Here is a 20,432-nt window from a genome sequence, read left to right on the forward strand (position 1 = left end):
TCAATTTTTTTGTGAGATTGTTTTCTTATTCTATTTCTTTTTCCTTAAATTGAAAATTTCATTAAAACTTTAGATTATCAAGCAATACATGATAAAAAATTGAACGGGCATCATGTTGTGTTTTGCTAAGCTGACATTAACTTTAAATTAGTACGATCTTGTCCGCTTTAGACCAATCCCACATGGATTTATTTTTTGGGTCACTCTAAAAAAACCTCAGACTAATGAAGTTATCTGGCTGCTTATATTCTAGCAAAACGCCCTCCCACAAATGATGTGGGACAACTCCTAACAATCTCTTCATTCACACATCGGGCTCCACACTTGCCGAATCTGCCTCACGCATGTGTGATCTGGCTCCCTCTGACCCATAATGAAAATCCATCTCGCTATATGCCTCCCCTTATGCCCATATCGGAAAGCTCACATGCCTTTTCCTTGAGCCCATAATGGGTTAGCCCATCTACCTTTTCCTAGGCCCATCTAGAAGCCCAACTGAGATTATTTTGGACCGTTACAACATGAAGCTTTGATACCGCTTATTAGGCTTTGCCAAGCAGACCTTAACTCCAAATTAGTATGATATGGTCCGCTTTGTGTCAGGCTCGCGTGAATTTATTTTTGGATCACTTCCAAAAGGCCTCATACTAATAAAGTTATCTGAATGTTTGTACACTACTAGAAATATGTCAATAGACATCAGTTATTAGCCGTTGTCTGAAAAAAATGGGACCGATGTCTTCGTCGGTATAGAGAAAAGTCCCACTTTTTGACATCAGTTAGTAACTGATGTAAAAGATATCTTTACACATCGTTTTTGTTAAACTGACTGATGTATTAACCATAATTTACAAGTAGAAGCTGTCAGTAGGTTTTGTATATTGGTAAAATTAGAGATTTTAAGCAAGTTAAACAAATAATACACAAGGTGTTTACATGCATTTGCATCGTTTCTCTCACTCAAACTGATGTCTATTACTCTATTTTACATCAGTCAGGGTAGAAAAACGATGTTAAAAACTAGTATAGACATCAGTTTCTTAAGCCTGGACGTTGTGGGGTGTAGACTTTTACAACGGCTGCATGTAAAAAAGCGATGTGAAAGATTTTTATAGACATCAATCCACTTTAGCTAACCGATGTAAGAACCTTTATACACAACGGTGACTAACTGATGTAAAATGTGTACAGTTTTTTTACCATATAGACATCAGTTTTGACATCAGTTTTTAGCCGTTGTGTATAACCTTTAACATCAGTTAGAATAATTACTTTTCGCTGTTGTTGTGTGTTTATTACATCGGTTTTTTGCAAATATAAAGAAAAGAACCGATGTTAAAGGTTATTAAAGACATCATTTTTCTGTAGATACAAATAATTCAACTGATGTTTTTGCTTACTATAGACATCGTTTTTTAGGTTTTTGTCTGATGTGTTATGTTTGTACATTTAACTAGCCAAATTAAACAAACCTCAAGCAAATCCAAATCCAAATGCAAAAAAAATCAAAAAATACCAAAAGTAGACCCAAAAATGGTCGCAACTATATAATACGTTAGGTCCGTGCCATTGCTACATTCGACCAACAAAATTAAACTACAAATCGCAACATCCACAATCCACAACATTCCAGAATACTTAACTACTATATTTACTAATTATCCCCTATATTCCAACTAGCTAGTCCAGATCAACACAAACTAATAGTTGTAAGTACCAACATAACATTACAAGTACCCAAAATAAAGTTCAAAGATCATCTGATAAAAGGCATTGAAATAAAGGCAGAGTAATGTGGTCGGTCATCATGGTCGATCTTCATCGACTACACAAATTCTTGGATATACTGAAGAGTCTCGAACCACACTTCATCCAACTGCTCTTTTGTGTATGACTTCCGACACTTAACTCCCCACTGTGAAAATTACACGAAGTCATAAAACATTGCAAAAATTAGCACAAATGCAGATTCTGAACTTGTAAATCGCTACATTCAATCGAAAATGACAATTAAAGCATACCTTTGATAAGAATTTCATTTCCTTGTCTTCGTATATATCTTTCATATATCTCATTACAACATAGCCACATTCACTTCCACCCGGTTGTTTTGGTGATCCCTATTTCAATAATAAGAAATAAGTGAATAGTCGATCAAACAATAATAAAAATAAGAAAAAATTAAACTACGAAGAATGCATAACTACTTACAATGAGATTTTTAATTGTAGGATTTTTGTTCACACACCCTATTTGTGCATTGTCAGATCTAATGGTTCTGTACAAGGGAACCAGTATTGTCAAACCCAAAAAATCATAAATATAAATTATTTATATATATATTGATAGTACTGCATTACCCCACTAAGGCTTCTTCAAGTGCAGTAAAGCGCTTTTGATGAGGCAGCGGATTAAGAATAAATATTTCAGATTCCCAAATCATGATCAATATCCAGTGGTAACTATTCAATTACCAAAAATTAAATCAAAGTGAGAATTTAAAAAAAATAGGAACATGTGCATTGTACAATAATTTGTACCAACTATATATCTCAAAAAAAATTACCTTTCATTATGAGGCAGGAGAAATATGCGCGAAGGTCCGGATCTCATCCTTGCAATGATATAATTCTGAAAATCATCGTTGAGTTTAAATGTGGCTGATGGATCGATAAAGGCAAACATATCTGAATGTTTTCTTTTACGAACCTTCGTCTGTAAATAACTGCAAAAAATATATAAGTAGTATGCAGTATAATTAGGTCCTCCCAATATATTTTAGATATACGAGACAAGATTCAGCAGCTAATAAAAAACAACTTAATAAAAAACAGCTTACGCCATATATGTGGATATGGCGGCCTGACCAATCATTTTAAACTCCAACAAGGCCATTACGCTCTCATGCAACAAATATATCAATTTCTCGACTCTGAACACCTCTTCACCACATGGAATCTAAATTGAGTCATTAGCTTCTTTCATAATTGTGACTGCATGATTGTACAACAACATGAAACTTCGAGGAACATTTTCACTTGGCTGCAATTTCTTCATCTGGGAATGTATTTTTTAATACACATTTTCATTCTTCGCCGGCTTCCGTGACTTCACTGCTTCATTTTTATTTTTCTATAAAATAAATAAAAGATGATCAAAAACTATATCTAATAAAGACATTTCACTCCTTAAATTTCTACAAAAAAATAATAGAGACTAAGAACAGTTGTTGAAGTAGTACATGACAATCGTGGAACTTCAACCTATACAACTTTAAATCAAGAATTAATACACAATTTTTTATGTTCGATGAATGGCCATAAGGAAGTTTCATCGATGCCAACGATTTTAACAGTTTCTTTTTTTCTGTCTTTGAAAGAGTAAAAGCAGAAGGGGGCAAGTAGGTTCTCTTTTCTCCAATTTTTTGTGGAGCCAAGTCTTTCCTAACACCCATTTGAATCATATCAAGACGTGACCCCTCACTATCTTTAGTCTTATATCTTATATTTAGAAGGGTCCCAATAAGATTGTCACACACATTCTTCTCGACGTGCATAACATCGAGACAGTGACGGACATGATGGAATTTCCAATATTCTAAGTCAAAGAAAATTGATTTTTTTTCCATGGACAGTCCACCTTCTTTGACTTCTTTACTGCTTCTGCAAAAGAAAATTTTATTCACTCCTGTTGCAGTAAAACTTCTTCACCGGAAAGGGGTGGACGCGCAAATCCTAACTCTTGTTCACCATTAAAAGCCGCATTCTTCTTCCTATAAGGATGGTGCCTAGGTAAATATCGACGATGACCTTAGAAAGACATTTTCTTCGAATGAGGTAAGTATTTAGCCACGGTATCATCCCCACAAACATGACAAGATATATAACCCTTATTCACACAACCAGACAAATTACCATATGCGGGGAAGTCATTTATCGTCCACATTAGAATTGCCTTTAATGTGAAAAAAAATTTAGTATGAGCGTCAAACACATTTGGTTCACCTTCTTCCCAAAGCTTCTTCAAATCATCGATCAATGGTTGCAAAAACACGTCAATATTATTACTTGGCTCTTGCGGGCCAGAGACTAATACTGTTAACATCATATATTTTCTTTTCATGCAAAACCACGGAGGGAGATTATATGTTGCCAATACTACAGGCCAGCAACTATACCTATTTTTTAGGCCTTTATTGTGTGGGTTTATACCATTAGCTGCCAAGGCTAACCGAATATTTCTTGGCTCATTATCGAAGGTTGGCCACCTATAATCGACATTCCGCCATGAAGGAGAGTCAGCTGGATGGCGCATGTGACCATCTTGACTTCTTTGTTTCACATGCCAAGTCATTAGTTTAGCGGTAGATTCAGATTTAAACATCCGCTTAAATCTGGAAATGATCGGGAAATACCACATAACTTTGGCCGGAACGTTGACTCTCTCTTTACCATCCTTTCCTAACTTCCACCGAGATTTGCGACACTTGGGGCACTCGACAATATCGGAATTGACACCCCTATATAGAAATCAATCATTCGAACATGCATGGATTTTTATATACTCAAGGCCTTGATCAGATAGGTTTTTTTAGCTGTGTACGCATTAATTGGCAAGACATGATCTTTGAGAAGTAAAGAACCAACCGAAGAGAGTAAATCTGTAAAGGCGCTATCACTAATCCTGAATCTCGCTTTCCAATTATGTAATTTTAGCATTGATTCTAATTTACTACTATCACTGCCCTCAAATAACGGTTGCTCAGCATCGGACAAAAACCGCTTGAACTCGTCTGAATCTTTATCACAATCATCACCCAAATTACCCTGATTATATGCTGCTTTACAAATATCACCTACTTCTAATGCCCCAATATTTTCTTTGATATTCTCTTCTATATTCACCGAAGAGGGAGTCAATATTGTGCTAGCGGCAGATGACCTAGGATTAGCACTAGCCCCATGCCAAATCCAGGTTACATACCCCAAACTAAAGCCCTTTTCATACAAATGACCTCTAATGATTTTCACAGAGAACTTTTTGAAATTACAGCAACTTTTTGAAATTACAGCAACGTGCACATGGACAGGGTATTAGTTTAAGATCTCTACAGTTTTCTTTGGCGTATATTAGAAAGTTTTCAACCCCGATCTCATACTCTAATGAATCCCTATCAGCCCGCATCCATGATTTATCCATATATAGACACGTATACTTGATTATAAATTCAATATCAAATACTAAACAACTACATAGCTTACACATTATTTACAACAATTGTTACTCATGTTATTTTGTTTAAAAATATATCGAGATAATTTAATATATGATTAACTTACTTGGTGCAATTGTGTATTTAATTTATAATTATAATTCTTATTAGGTTAGATGCAGGACATAAAACAGGACACAAAACAGGACACTACTACACTACTAATAAAGGATGCACTTATCAATTGACACTAGTACACTACTAATGATAACACTACAGATTTACAAAAAGAAAATTATAAAAATAATTACATTATCTATGTGTTCAAGTCAAGGTGCACAAGTAATTAGCTATGTGTTCAAGTAATTTAGTACACAAGGAAAAGAGTAAAGGCAAATTTTGAAAAAAAAGAAAATCCATGGAAGTCTGTTACTTTTTAGAGCAAGAGTAAAACATTGCAATTGTGAGTCCTAAACTTAAGTTGTCGGTGATGTTTTTAAACATAAAGTTGGATTCACACTATGCACCATACCAAAACCAATAACATATGAAGACCAAAACCAAAATTTATAAACAAAACCAATAGAACAAACACTATCATTAAATTTTCAGAACCAAAAGAAGTTAACAAACATACAATATAAAGACAAACATACAACATCATACATTTATCACTTTAAAAAAGAAAAAACATACAATATCATACACATCATATAAAGACAAAGACATGCAGATACATACAATATAATGCCATACAACATCATACCTAATTTATACATACAATATCATACCATACAATATCATACCTAATTGGTCCAAAAATCCACAATTTTTAAAATCCCCAATTTGTAAAATCCCCAACTAAACAAGTTCGAACAAAATTAGGGTTCATAGAGAGCTTACCAAACCCAGAGCAAAGGATTTGGTGCTTCGATTCGACTCAAACCTAGCTTCGGCTCAAACCCAGCTTCGACTCAACCCTAGCTTCGATTGGAGCTTCAATTGAGCTTCGATTGTGAGCTTCAAACCTAGTAGCTTCAATTCTTTCAGTTTGTGACTTCGATTGTGAGCTTCAAATGGCTTCGATTGCTTCAGTAGTGAGAGTAGTGAGAGTTCGTTGGAGAGTAGTGAGAGTGGTTGAGAGAGTCGGGGTGAGAGAATGTGGGAGTTATGTTTTTTAATTTTTAGTTTTATATTTTTATGTTTTTTATTTTTTATTTGGGGGGAATGTGGGTGAAATATTTGGGGGGAAGTGAATTTGTCTAGGGGGGGGGGAAACAAATTTGGAGGGGGGAACATATACACTACTTAAAATATAAACAGGAAAAGACACGGGCTGATTTAGCGTGCTTTTTTTTCCAGCTTACATTAGACATCGGTTGAACTACAAATCGATGTATATATAAATCATAGACATCGGTTTTATTGGGACCAATGTTGATAGTACTCTTTTACATTGGTTGCACCAACAACCGATGTCTAAAGGGCGATGTCTATTAACAGATTTTTAGTAATGATATTTTAGCAAAACTTCATCCCATAAATGATGTGGGACAACTTCTAACAAAATGGACCCTGAACTTCCAGAGGCTATCAACATTAGGGAGGCGTTGAGTTAGGTAAAAGGAAAATAATGGCCAGTAGCTATAATGTGAACTGATTGTCAAGTTGTTAATCAAGCAATCTGATATTTTACTATCATTTTGTCATATCTTGACATGAGTGATAAATGAATGCAAGCTCTTGTTGTTCCAACTAAAAGAACATAATATTACGTTAAATTATGTAAAACAATATGCGAATAAGGTGGCTCACAAGATGGTAAGGCATTCTAATTCTATATAGTTTATCATGTGATAGGTATGATGTGTTAGGTTTGTGGAGTCTATTTATTAATCTCGTGAAAATAGACTATTTAGATTCAGATTAGTTTATAGATTAGTCTATTTTTCAGATTTGGACTATAATTTTATTTAGACCCAGTTTCTTCTCCTATAAATATTCTCATTTAATTGTAAAAATCACAACACAACACAATTGTGAGAGATCAATACAAAATTAGTGCCGCTTGTGAAGCAAAAATTTCTAAATCACTTAAATCTTTGTCTTGTGTGATTATCGTTTATTTTATTGTTCTTGTTTATTTGCTTTGATTTTTCTTTCATTTATTGTATACTCAACAACTGGCATCAAGAGCCTAGTTTTCAGGTAAGTGGGAGCGATGGCATAAGACGAGAAGGTAAAAATTGACAAATTTGATGGAAAAGATTATGGGTTTTGTAAGATGCAAATTGAAGATTATTTGTATCAGAAAAACTATACGAAATGCTGAAAAAGAAGAAACCATCTTTAATGAAGGATGAAGATTGGAAGATATTGGACATGCATGATCTGGGGGTTGTCAGATTGACTTTGGAGAAGAACGTTACTTACAATATTGTCAAGAAAACGATAACTTAGAGTTTGATCAGGGCTTTGCCAAATATATATGAGAAGTCGTCTACTTCAAATAAGGTGTATTTGATTCGTTTGTTAGTTGCCACGAGATTAAATGAAGGCGATTGTGTTATTGATCATGTGAACGAATTTAATTTTATCCTAGAAATATTGGCATCAGTGGATATTAAATTTGACGATGAAGTACATGCCTTGTTGTTGGCATCCTCATTACCAGACATTTGGTCAGGTTTTGGAGTAGATATTTGTAGGAGAAACTCAGGAGAGTCTCAAGGTTCTTTGTTGAGTGCTGATAGTAGAGGCAGAAAGTTTGAAATGGGGCAGAATAAGGGGCGTAGCAGGTCGAAGTCATAAAATATTAGTTTATGAATTGGTCTATTTTTCAGATTTGGACTATAATTTGATTTAGGCCTAATTTATTCCCTTATAAATATTCTCATTTAATTGTAAAATCACAACACAACATAGTTGTGAGAGATCAATACAAAATTAGTGCGACTTGTGGAGTAGGAATTTCTGAATCATGTAAATCTTTGTCTTGTGTGATTGTCGTGTATTCTTATGCAGTGTATAAGGATAAGCTTGTGGTCGATTCTGAGTTTACAAAGGAATAACCTGAATAAAATATTATAAAAACAGATCATGCTTGAAATAGTGGGAGTTCGGAGAATATTGATGACATGGTTTCAGTTACTCCACAGACCAATGTAAGAAAATCTAGCAAAATTGTGAGGCCACCACAAAGATATTCTCCTTCAGCATATTATTTGTCATCGATCGAGGACGGAGAGTGTAACACCCCAAAATCCGGGGTCGGGGATTCGGGTTGTCAAGAGTTCCATTTCCTTTATCAATACTTAATCTTAACAGTCAACCAACTACTGAGTACTGTGACCCCACAATATACACACACACACACCACAAGTTATAGTCTCAGAGATGAATATCAAAAATAACACAAGTCATTTTATTCCACAATTATAAACCGTTACACCTTCAAAGGGTTTCTGAATAAATTTACATTTCTTTTCCATTATTACAATTCATAAAGATACATAAGTCTGGTACATCAAAAGTTGAAAGCCTAGCCTATTGGTAGTTCCTACCTCAGCTACAGCGACATCAACGCCTATAGGAAACTGCGGAACGTTTCCTATCCGCTCGCAAATTGGGAGCTTGGTCATGTTCATCTTATCTGTCTGTTATTGTGTGATGAAAGAAGAAAGCAAGGGTGAGCAACAAGCCCACCGAAATAATATGTATAATAATTAACAATATATGAGCATTCTCATAGTACTCATGAAAGTCTTGGTCAAGAAGAAATGAACCAAGTTGATATCTTAACGTGACCAAGTCGCAAAATATTCAGTATATATATACCTATATACTTTTCACAATCTTTGAAATCCTCTGACATGTATAATATACACAGAGTTCCAGTTTATAAATGTATAAAAATATCGTTGCAAGGTGATCTCATATATCTAACCTTGTCTCAACGTTTTTTCTGAAAATCTTTGACATGCACAAGATAATCATTTACTAGATATAAGTTTAAAAGATGAAGTTACAAGATACTCCAATATACTTATATCTTTTCTGAATACTAATTGAACTACCACCGTTCAATGTATAAATAGTTCATCCCATAGATTAAGCTACAAGACAAAACTTGTATAGAATCAATCTTTGAAATATCATCAAAATGAAATGAAGTTACGAGATACTTCATTTGATGAAAACATCATTTTGAAAACTCGACCCTGCCAACACTCAACAATCGCCCAGCCGTAGCCTTTTTATCGAAGTGCTCTGGGTAGTGTTGCAGAAATATCCAATTGGATGATGAACTCATTACGGGAGTTTGCCGCTCCTGGAAGACCACTCACGATGATCAGTCGCAGTAATGCAACCCCACCATTTTCTACATGTAGAGGAGAACCTGTCGGATTTACTTGTCAACCGAACACTGGACTCCTAATGAATGGACTGTCTTAACGGAACTTCCAGGCCATTTGGGCCAATATAATAAGGCTGGGCCAGCGCCACTCGACCACTTACGCCACTCCTAGTTCAGATGAAATCCATGACTCTGAAACGTAAAGCTTGTCCCCCCTTTCCCAAGTAGAAACTTGTTGATACGGCTCCACCAAGAAGTCGTATCTAGTTGGAAAGGAAAACTCACCGATATTTCCCAGGCGGTGCCTGTTAATGGATTAACTTGTTCCAAGAATTTTACTTCCCGAGTGTTGGGTAAGTAATCAAAAACTCTTTTATCAAAACAACAACCTTGTTGCGAATATAAAATATACCACAGAGTCGGATCCCTCAGGTTTTGAGCGAGTATTTAAATCCCCTTCGAAAGGAAGATCTTAAATATAAAAAAATAAGTTTTGGGATCCGCCCTAACCTTTAAAAATCATTTTGAAGACTCGAAAACATTTTTAAGATTGTTTGGAGTAATGCTGATTTAGTAAAATAAATCAGTCCTGATATATTAGAAAATATCTGAATATTATTATTTAAATAATATTCCCATAAGGGTGATCCTTATAAAAATAATTGAGGTAGGAGTTTTAAAACTCATAATTGAAATGAATATTAAATAACCAAAGATATACTTATACGAAAGTAGGATCTTTATTTGAATAATCAAAAGTGAGTTTGATTATCGACACATTATTCTTTAATAAAATAAAGAATAATAATTAGTAAATAATCGGAGTCATAAGTTCTCGAATGAATATTAAAATAATAATATTCATTAAATAATATAAACGGAGTCATATGTCCTCGAATGAATATTCAAAATAATATTCATTAATAAAATAGACGGAGTCATAAGCCCTCGAATGAATATTCAAAATAATATTCATTAATAAAATAAAGTTATCGAATAAACCTTTTTCGATTCATAGTTTTAAAAACTATATATATATATATATATATAAATATATATATAATATACTCGGGAACATCGACTCCCGGTTTTAGAAAATGTTCACCTTTGGGTCCCCTATACTAAGGGTATACGCAACTACTGCTTATCTCTAGTATAGGTATTATGCAACTTATAAGCATTTGAATCAACAATATATATCAAGATTACGAAACCGACATGCATATATACCATATCACATGCTCCAATATATCGCAAGATTTGCTAATTAACCACCATGCATCTATCACAAGATAATGCATATACATATGTATACATCACAACAACAGTATAACGGGTAGAAAATTTGCCTGAGTGTTCCCGGATAGACTTAAGCTTAGAGTGGGTCCAAAAAACTATGAACAACAACATAAGTCGGAATTAAACCCCAGTCGCTTAAGAAACTAGACTTTAACCAATTGAACCCTAACGTTCGCTTATGGTCACTCCGACGCTTAACGAATCACATAAGTCGTTCGAGTACCCTCGGCTCCACCATTTTTAATAAATTAACCATTAAGAATTTTAAGGCGATTCTTTCGCGAGTACACTACCAACTGCCTAATCCACTTTACATAATTGTTTCATACTCCAATTAGTCATTTAAGGGCCTTAACCAAGGTCTCAAAGTAAAGTGAGGGGTAAAGGTTCGTTCGTGAAACGCCGTTACTTAAAACGGTCGTTTCTCCTAAACCGTAAATCGGATCTAAGCGAACCACATACCAAAACGAAGCTTACGAAATGATATAGCTAAACATGGAAAATTTAAAGATTGGTCAGTGAGTAATTTGTTCCGAGATTCATGTACAACAGTCTAAGGAAAACGGGCATTACGACGGCTATATTTACGAGTTTTCCAAGTTTCTCACTACACCAAAACCTCACCAAACAACCCACAATTATTAACACATCAAAACCTCAACTACATAATACTATACCGGTCCTTATTCTCTAAATTCTTCATCTCAACCAACCACAATCAAGTTCTATTAACTATAACAAGATTCATTCACCAAATCACTCCAATTTCAAAACAAACTACTAATAATCAAAGATCATGCTTCTCATTTTGAAAACCAACCATCAAACTCACTAATAGTAAAAGTAAAGGCTATGATTTGAAGTTTATACCTTCCTTGGTAGGTGTTAAGTTGCTAGGAAGCCTTAGGGAGCCTCCTACAAGCTTGATCTTTCCAAAGAAATCAAGAACACAAAGTTAGGTTTTGAAATTTCTAAATTACGATTGAAAGAACTGTAAAAATTAGGGTCTTACCTTGCTTATTTGGACGATACTTGTGAACAAGAGTTGTAGGTCATCTCAATACCTTTCCAACGAGCTATAGAACACAACATTTCAGTGAGTATTGAAGGAGATATGACAATTTCAAGTTGCTGGGTTTGTTTTGGCCGAGAGCTTCTCTTCATGGGAGCAAAGTCAAATTTTTAATTTTTGTATTATGATATTTTGCTTGGTTGATTTCCTTTTTGGCTTGGCAAATTTTGATCTTTTACCATGATAACTTTTACATGGCCAAGAATCAACCAACAACACACTTCTTTTTGTCATGCTTATGTCACCATGCTTGTGTCACCTTTTTAACACATGTCCTTTCCTTGTGGTTTGATGATGTCACAATCCTTGGCTTCCTGTACAAGCTTGTCTCTTGGTCGCTTATTTGTTTTACGGTTCGCTTAACTTTCGTTCTCGTTCGTCGTTTGAGGGATCATATCTGGGATCTTATTACTTGGGTTCCCCTAAACCTATCTCAATATTTTATATTCCTTTTATGATCCTCTCTTATAATCCTTGAATTTAAATCCTTATAATCATGTTACCTTATACTCATTTCTTTCGGTATCTGGTGGATTTTCGGGAAAAATTAAAGTGTCCGGATTCGAATTCTAACAACCTTTACATACACTCATTTACTTTATGGAATACTAATACGATCTTAGAATTTCCATAAAAGTACTCCTATATAGCGTGGTCTGATAATTTTCCTTAATCAGCATCATCAACAAAAGTTACTATTTATCCGTGTTTCAAAAATTCCAAAAATTGCGGTTATTACAGAGAGCCTCAATGTTATTCAGAGGCAGTATAAGTGGATGATTCAGTTCAGTGGAAATCAGTCATGGATAAAGTGATGAGTTCTCTTAAGAAGAATGAGACTTGGTCTTTAACATAGTTACCAGCAGGAACAAAGGCTTTACAGAATAAATGAGTGTTCAAAATTATCCGTTAAAGATGGCTTGAGTCATCCGTTGAGGGATTTGCAGATTATTCGTTGATAGTGTTTCCTTAGCACTTGATACTCTTTCACTTATGCAGAATTATAATGCATCATCTATTTATAATTTGCAGGCCTATTATGTATATCTAACTAGTAGTCAACATGACCTGGAATTTCTAACAACTTCTAAGATATTTTAGTGTACAGGAATGTGCTACAGACTTATTTTAATATAAGCTACTCCATCACTTTGATGGTTACAAAATCATTTAACTTATCTACTTAGAGTGTTTTGTAGAGTTATTATTAACCCTACAACATATTTCTAACATATGGTTATCTCTGAAGCTAGCAAGAAGATGATTTGGTTGACGAATTTTCTGGAAGAGTTGGGCACGAAACAGGCGGATAGTGCTTTGTATGAAGACGGTCAGAGTGCTATTCATCTTGTAAAAAATCTTGTGTTTCATACTAGGACGAAGCATATTCAGCTAAGATATCACTTTACAAGAGAGTAGATAAGCAATGGTGATTTGTCTTTGAACAAAATCCTTGGTTCAAAGAATCTTGCAGATATATCGACTAAGGTGCTTGTTAATGAAAAGTTGAAGCTTTGCGTAGCTTCAACTAGCCTTCAAGATTGATTGCACTGAACTAGTTAGAGTTATTTATTGAAATATTGATTTTACTAGATTTATAATAGTGAAGTGAAGATGTGGTCAGACTCCAAGTACGAGATTGTTGGGTTTGTAGAGTCTATTAATTAAACCCATAAAAATAAACTATTTAGATTCAGATTAGTTTATGGATTAGTCTGTTTTTCAGATTTGTACTATAATTTGATTTAGGCCCAGTTTCTTATCTTATAAATATTCTCACGTAACTGTAAAATCACAACACAACACAATTGTGAAAAATCAATACAAAATTAGTGCTTCTTGTGGAGTAAGAATTTATGAACCACATAAATCTTGGTCTTGTGTGATTGATTTATTTTCATATTTATTCGTTCTGGGTTTTGTTTTCGTTGTTGTATACTTAACATATTTGTCTTTTTTTGTAGCTTGAGGCCACCTCAATCATTTCTCTAGTTTGATCACAAGTTAGAATGGAAAAACTGAATCTGGTAGGATCTGTGAATAATGCAACATCGGTATTGATCTCAAATGTACCTATATGTGGTCATTCCTAATAGTCTTTGTCATCTGCTTCGATCATAAACCCAATAAAATATCAAATGACATGTCTAGAGCACTCTTCCTTTAGTTAAATATAAAATTTTTCAACTTTTGAAATTTGAACAGGTTATTCTCCCGTTTTGATTTCACGCTATATAATTTATATGCTTATAAATTGTCCGGCAATGTAACACCTCAATCCCACATCGAGGAGATTTGGGACTTCTGTTCAGTTTATAAGGCAAAGTACTAATACTATGTGCACCAACAAATCATGATCTTTTGGGGCCCTGTGGTGGGTTTGTCGTAACCCAGGTTGGCTGCACTCGGGACAGTATGCTTCGGCTTATTTTGAACTCGTAATCAGGACTTCACCCGGTTTTTGAAAAAGACTCGGGATTTGACCCGGGTTGTCACATATGGTATCAGAGCCGACTCTCGAAAGCTCGATGCGTCAAGTTGCCGGAGGTGGGGACACGAAGGCTGGTGGTATTATCCCACAATGGCAAGAGGTCCGGAGGTGAGGACACGAAGCCATCCGGTATTATCCCATAATGGCTAGAGAGGTACGATCTTGGTCCTATGGGCTGTCTGTTCGGGCCTGATGAGGACGTCAGGAGTTTAAGTGAGGGAGTTTGTAACACATAATTTTGACCGCACTTCCAGACCATTAAATCTAAATCGAAACTAATATAAAATCCAACTTATTAATCCAAAATTCTTATTACAAAAGTGACTATTATAAAAGCGCAACTAACGAAAGCGGTCCAAAAGTCAATCTACTCCAAAACTAAGGTCCTCGAACACCAATGCTATCCAACTCGAACTCTTAGATGAAACCTGAAATTGAAAGTAATGAGCTATATAGCCCAGCAAGAAACCAATCGATCCAACTAGTTGGCCAAGTAACACGTACACATATAACAAAATATGATAATTTATGCGATACGATATCCGGAAAAAACACTTTCGATACAAATTCTTATTCTTATTCTTATTCGATACACACAATACACATAACACATAAACAACAATAATTTGAAATCCATAATTCATGCCAAGACCACTACAAACTGGTGATAACGGTCCTAAATTTTCAGAAAAGTGTCACTACATTCCGGTGATAACGGTCCAAAGTTCTTATTCGATATTTTCACAAACCATGGCACAAATCAAAGATTCAGAATTATCATCTAGACACCACAGAGATACAACAATATGTATACTTGTAACACATAATACTTTCAAAAATATCATCACTTAGCCCATGTTTTGATAATCAAATATACACGCATAATACATAATTTTGAAAACACTAGTAAGATCAATCGAAAACTTACCTCAAATACTGGCCAGATCTGAATTTACCTTTTTTGACCATCTAAACGGCGTTATCTTGGAAAACATGAAACACGAAAGTTGAAGATAACGAAAAGACCTCTCCGAAAAAGTCCAGGATCACTGAATTCTAACTTACGATGAATTTTCTACGAATTGTACAAGACTGCTGATTTATGCTGAGAAGAGCTCTACGAAATTTGATATTAAAAATGAGAAAGATGAATAAAATGTATTTATAACGATACAAAATACTAAATCTTAACCTGCAAGTTATCCATATTAGAATCAGATCCAAATTTTAGGCTCACTAGTCTAAACCAATTTTAAATCCTAGTCTTTATCTAATTTTATTCCTTTTCATTATATTATTCTATTATTCATCTAATTATAAAAATTACGGGATATTACATACTACCCTCCTTAAAAAAATTTGGTCTCCAAATTCACAACAAACCTATATGTCTACGACATCTAATATCTTATAGGTCAAACTTAACTATGGTCAACAAGATCGAATCATAGGGAATGTACTAGTCCCATACCTAACACATTCTGAAGGAGAGCCCGCTCGGATACCAACTGTAACAGCCCGCACTTCCGGACCATTAAATCTAAATCGAAACTAATACAAAATCCAACTTATTAATCCAGAATTCTTATTACAAAAGTGACTATTACAAAAGCGCAGCTAACGGAAGCGGTCCAAAAGTCAATCTACTCCAAACTAAGGTCCTCGAACACCAATGCTATCTAACTCGAACTCTTAGATGAAACCTGAAATTGAAAGTAATGAGCTATATAGCGCAGCAAGAAACCAATCGATCCAACTAGTTGGCCAAGTAACACGTACACATATAATAAAATATGATAATTTATGTGATACGATATCCGGAACAAACACTTTCGATACAAATTCTTATTATTATTCTTATTCGATACACACAATACACATAACACATAAAGAACAATAATTTGAAATCCATAATTCATGCCAAGACCACTACAAATCGGTGATAACGGTCCTAAATTTTCAGAAAACTGTCACTACAATCCGGTGACTGCGGTCCTAAGTTCTTATTCGATATTTTTACAAACCATGGCATAAATCAAAGATTCAAAATTATCGCTGAGACACACCATGCATACACAACAATATATATACTTATAACATATAATAATTTCAAATATACCATCACTTAGCCCATGTTTTGATCAAAACATGGGCTAGTACATTCCCTAGGATTCGATCTTGTGGACCATAGTTTGACATTTGGTTGATCAACGGGTAGATGTGTCTCGAACTTTAGGATTGTTGTGAATTTGGGGGCCAAATTATTTAAGAAGGGTAGTATGTAATATCCCGTAATTTTTAGAATTAGATTAATAATAGAATAATAGAAAAAAAAATTAAAATTAGATAAGGACTAGGATTTAAAATTGAATTAGACCAATGGGCCTAAAATTTGGATCAGGTTCTAATATGGATAACTTGTAGGTTAAGATATAGGGTTTTGTATTGTTATAAATACACCATATTCGTCTTCCTCGTTTTTAATATTAAAATTCGTATGTCTTTTCTCAGCATAAATCAACAGTCTTGTAAAATTTGTAGAAAATTCATCGTAAGCCAGAATTCAGTGATCCTAGACTTTTCGGAAATCTATTTTCGTTCTCTACAACTTTCGTGTTTTGTGTTTTCCAAGAAAATGTCATTTAGATGGTTAAAAAGGCTATATTCAGATCTGGTCAGGTTTTGAGGTAAGTTTTCGATCGATTTTGCTAGTGTTTTCTAAACTATGTGTTACGCGTGTATATTTGATTATCAAAACATGGGCTAAGTGATGATATTTTTGAAAGTATTAAGTATTATAAGTATACGTATTGTTGTATCTCCGTGGTGTCTAGATGATAATTCTGAATCTCTGATTTGTGCCATGATTTGTGAAAATATCGAATAAGAACTTAAGACCGCAGTCACCGGATTGTAGTGACAGTTTTGTGAAAATTTAGGACCGCTATCACCGGGTTGTAGTGGTCGTGGCATGAATTATGGATTATGGATTTTGAATTATTGTTGTTTATGTGTTATGTGTATCGAATAAGAATAAGAATAAGATTATGTATCAAAAGTGTTTGTTTCGTATATCGTATCGTATATAATGTCTTATTTTGTTATATGTGTGTGTGTGTTACTTGGCCTACTAGTTGGATCGATTGGTTTCTTGCTGGGTTGTATAGCTCATTCTTATAATTTAATGTTTCATCTAAGATTCGAGTTGGAAATCCTTGGAGTTCGAGGACTTAGAATTGGAGTAGATTGACTTTTGGACTTCCGTTAGCTGCGCGTTGTAATAGTCACCTCTGTAATAGACTTTTTTTATCAAGAAATTGTATTTGATTTTAGTTTCGATTTTAGAGTTAATAGTCCGGAAGTTGTGACAACCCAGTGATAACGGTCCTAAATTTTTATAAAACTGTCACTACAATCCGGAGACTACGACCCTAAGTTCTTATTCTATATTTTCATAAACCATGACACAAATCAAAGATCTCAAAGTTATCATCTCGACACAATATATATACAACAATATGTATACTATAACACATAATATTTTCAAATATGTCATCACTTAGCACATGTTTTAATAATCAAATATATACACATAACACACAATTCTGGAAACACTAGCAAGATCGATCGAAATCTTACCTCAAAATCTGACCAGATCTCAATATAGACTTTTTGACCCTCTAAACGACGTTTTCTTGGAAACACGAAACACGAAAGTTGTAGAGAACGAAAAGATCTTTCCGAAAAGTACAAAATCACTGAATTTTAACTTACGATGAATTTTCTATAAATTTTACAAGACTGCTGATTTATGCTGCCCTACGAATTTTTATATTAAAAACGGGGAAGACGAATATGATGTATTTATAACGATACAAAACCATATATCTTAACCTACCAGTTATCCATATTAGAATCTGATCCAAATTTTAGGCCAATTGGTCTAATTCAATTTTAAATCCTAGTCCTTATCTAATTTTAATTCTTTTTTCTATTATTCTATTATTAATCTAATTCTAAAAATTACGGGATATTACAGGCAAATCATGCAAATAAGATGAAAATCTTTCTCTGTGCACTTGTCTATCTCTATATCCATCCAGTGAGTACTCATATCGGTCTGGATATTAGTCATGTACTAGTCAGAAACCCTGAGTAACTCTAACATAACCTAATAACTTGATATGAGACTAATGAGTGCTATACATTCTCCTACTCATATTTTATATTGAACAAATATTTAAAATCTACTTTCCTACTCCGTAACTAGTCTTTCATATGTAAATTACTTGTAAAAGCATTCCGCGAGATTTTTTTTTGTTTTGGGAGGTAATTTCAGATTCCATATTTTCTTCCAGATACATGCATCATTTTGTGGTTACGCATGCACAATTTTATCATGAAGTACCCCATATGTTCTATCAACCCAATAAAAACCCAACTTATCCTTGTTCCACTACCACAAGTCCACCTACTTGTTGTTTGTTGAGTGTGATTGATAGGATCAAACTAGCTAACATCCCCTGCATTAAAGTCGTTTATCAAATCAGTGTCCTATTTTTTTATCTTTGATGTAATGAAATAAGAAAATTTTGGAACCTATGTAATCGGCTCTTAAACCGATTAATTTCGGTTAATCACAGACAATGTATACATGGAGTTCGGAATAAAGGAGAATTTGGCATCAACTTGTTAAGGGACTACAATGATGTGATTCACAATCAAGTATTATATAGAATGCACAAAATCAATCACTTAGTTGACAAGTTTCATAACCTAATAACTTGATAAGAGACTAATAAGTGCAATATATTCTCATACTCGTATTTTATATTTAACAAATAATTGACATCTACTTTCCTATTCCGTAACTAGTCTTTCGTATGTAAATTACTTCTAAAAGCCTTTCGCGAGATTAATTTTTTGATTTTTGGATGTAATTTCAGATTCCATATTTTCTTCCAGATACTTGCATCATTTTGTGGTTACTCATGCACACTGTTATCATGAAGTACCCCATATGCACTCTTAACCCAATAAGAACCCAATTTATCCTTGTTCCACTACCACGAGTCTACCTCCATGTTGTTGAGCGTGATTGATAGGATCAAACTAGCTAACATCCCTTGCATTAAGGTCGTTTATCAAATCAGTGTCCTATTTTTTATCTTTGATGTAATGAAATAAGAAAATTTTGTAACCTATGTAATCGGCTCTTAAACCGATTAATTTAGGTTAATCACAAATATTGTATACATGGAGTTCAGAATAAAGGAGATTCGACATCAACTTGTTAATGAACTACAATGATGTGATTCAAAATCAAGTATTACATAGAATGCACAAAATCAATCACTTGGTTGACCAGTTTCACTATTGTGCGGTCACAAATTATTTGAGTATCGGTTTATCTTCAATTCAACTCAATAAGTAAAAGCAAAATACAAACATTGAATTTCACGTGAAATCAATTATACCCTAATTTATATTAGTGATCAAGCCAATTACTAATAATACGATCAATCAAGAATATCAAAACCTAAAAATATTTAATATTTTTCAACTAGGAATACTTAAATTTATAATGTAAACACTCTTCTCAAATACAATATTATGATCGTGTATATATAGTCATCTCAAATTTAGACACCGCAATTTTCCATACTTGTTTTACAAATCTCGTCACACTTGTCATACAAGTGTTTCATTCTTGGTACCCATATTGTTGTACCAAATAATAATTTCAATTTAACCTTATTTTTTATTTATTTAATTATCTGGATTATTGTACCACTTTGTTACATATTGTCATTTATTTTAAGAACATTTTAATCCTTATATTACTCTTATTTGTAAACTATGTGTTACTAGATAAAATGGCTTTATCATTAAAATTTTCAGTGTAAATTATATTTGTATTGATTATTTGGCTCATTAGTACTATTTTTTTCTCATGCAATAAAGGATAAATTGGGGGAATGTTGATCGCCACCTATACCTT

At 34.0% G+C, this 20,432-nt stretch overlaps 1 protein-coding gene across 1 annotated transcript; it reads right to left on the reverse strand.

Moving 5' to 3' along the window:
- Positions 1 to 1,825: 1,825 nt before the first annotated feature.
- LOC141665084 (uncharacterized) lies at positions 1,826 to 5,199 on the reverse strand. Its single transcript, XM_074471068.1, has 10 exons — positions 5,159 to 5,199; positions 4,603 to 5,016; positions 3,821 to 4,519; positions 3,242 to 3,662; positions 3,080 to 3,132; positions 2,567 to 2,725; positions 2,361 to 2,462; positions 2,212 to 2,278; positions 2,022 to 2,120; positions 1,826 to 1,915 (listed from the first exon to the last, which is right to left on the reverse strand). Exons 1-10 carry the CDS (start codon positions 5,197 to 5,199, stop codon positions 1,826 to 1,828), a joined length of 2,145 nt encoding a protein of 714 aa, XP_074327169.1.
- Between the last annotated feature and the right edge of the window lie 15,233 nt (positions 5,200 to 20,432).

Source organism: Apium graveolens, chromosome 6 (genome assembly GCF_009905375.1).
Source record: "Apium graveolens cultivar Ventura chromosome 6, ASM990537v1, whole genome shotgun sequence".
NCBI classification, from domain to species: Eukaryota; Viridiplantae; Streptophyta; class Magnoliopsida; order Apiales; family Apiaceae; genus Apium; species Apium graveolens.

Coding starts and splice junctions, on each gene's coding strand:
- LOC141665084 (XM_074471068.1), bottom strand. CDS start 5,199: ATGGATAAATCATGGATGCGGGCTGATAGGGATTCATTAGA. Junction 4,520..4,602: donor CATGTCTTGCCAATTAATGC/GTACACAGCTAA, acceptor ATTTCTATATAG/GGGTGTCAATTCCGATATTG. Junction 2,121..2,211: donor CTACAATTAAAAATCTCATT/GTAAGTAGTTAT, acceptor TTATTGAAATAG/GGATCACCAAAACAACCGGG.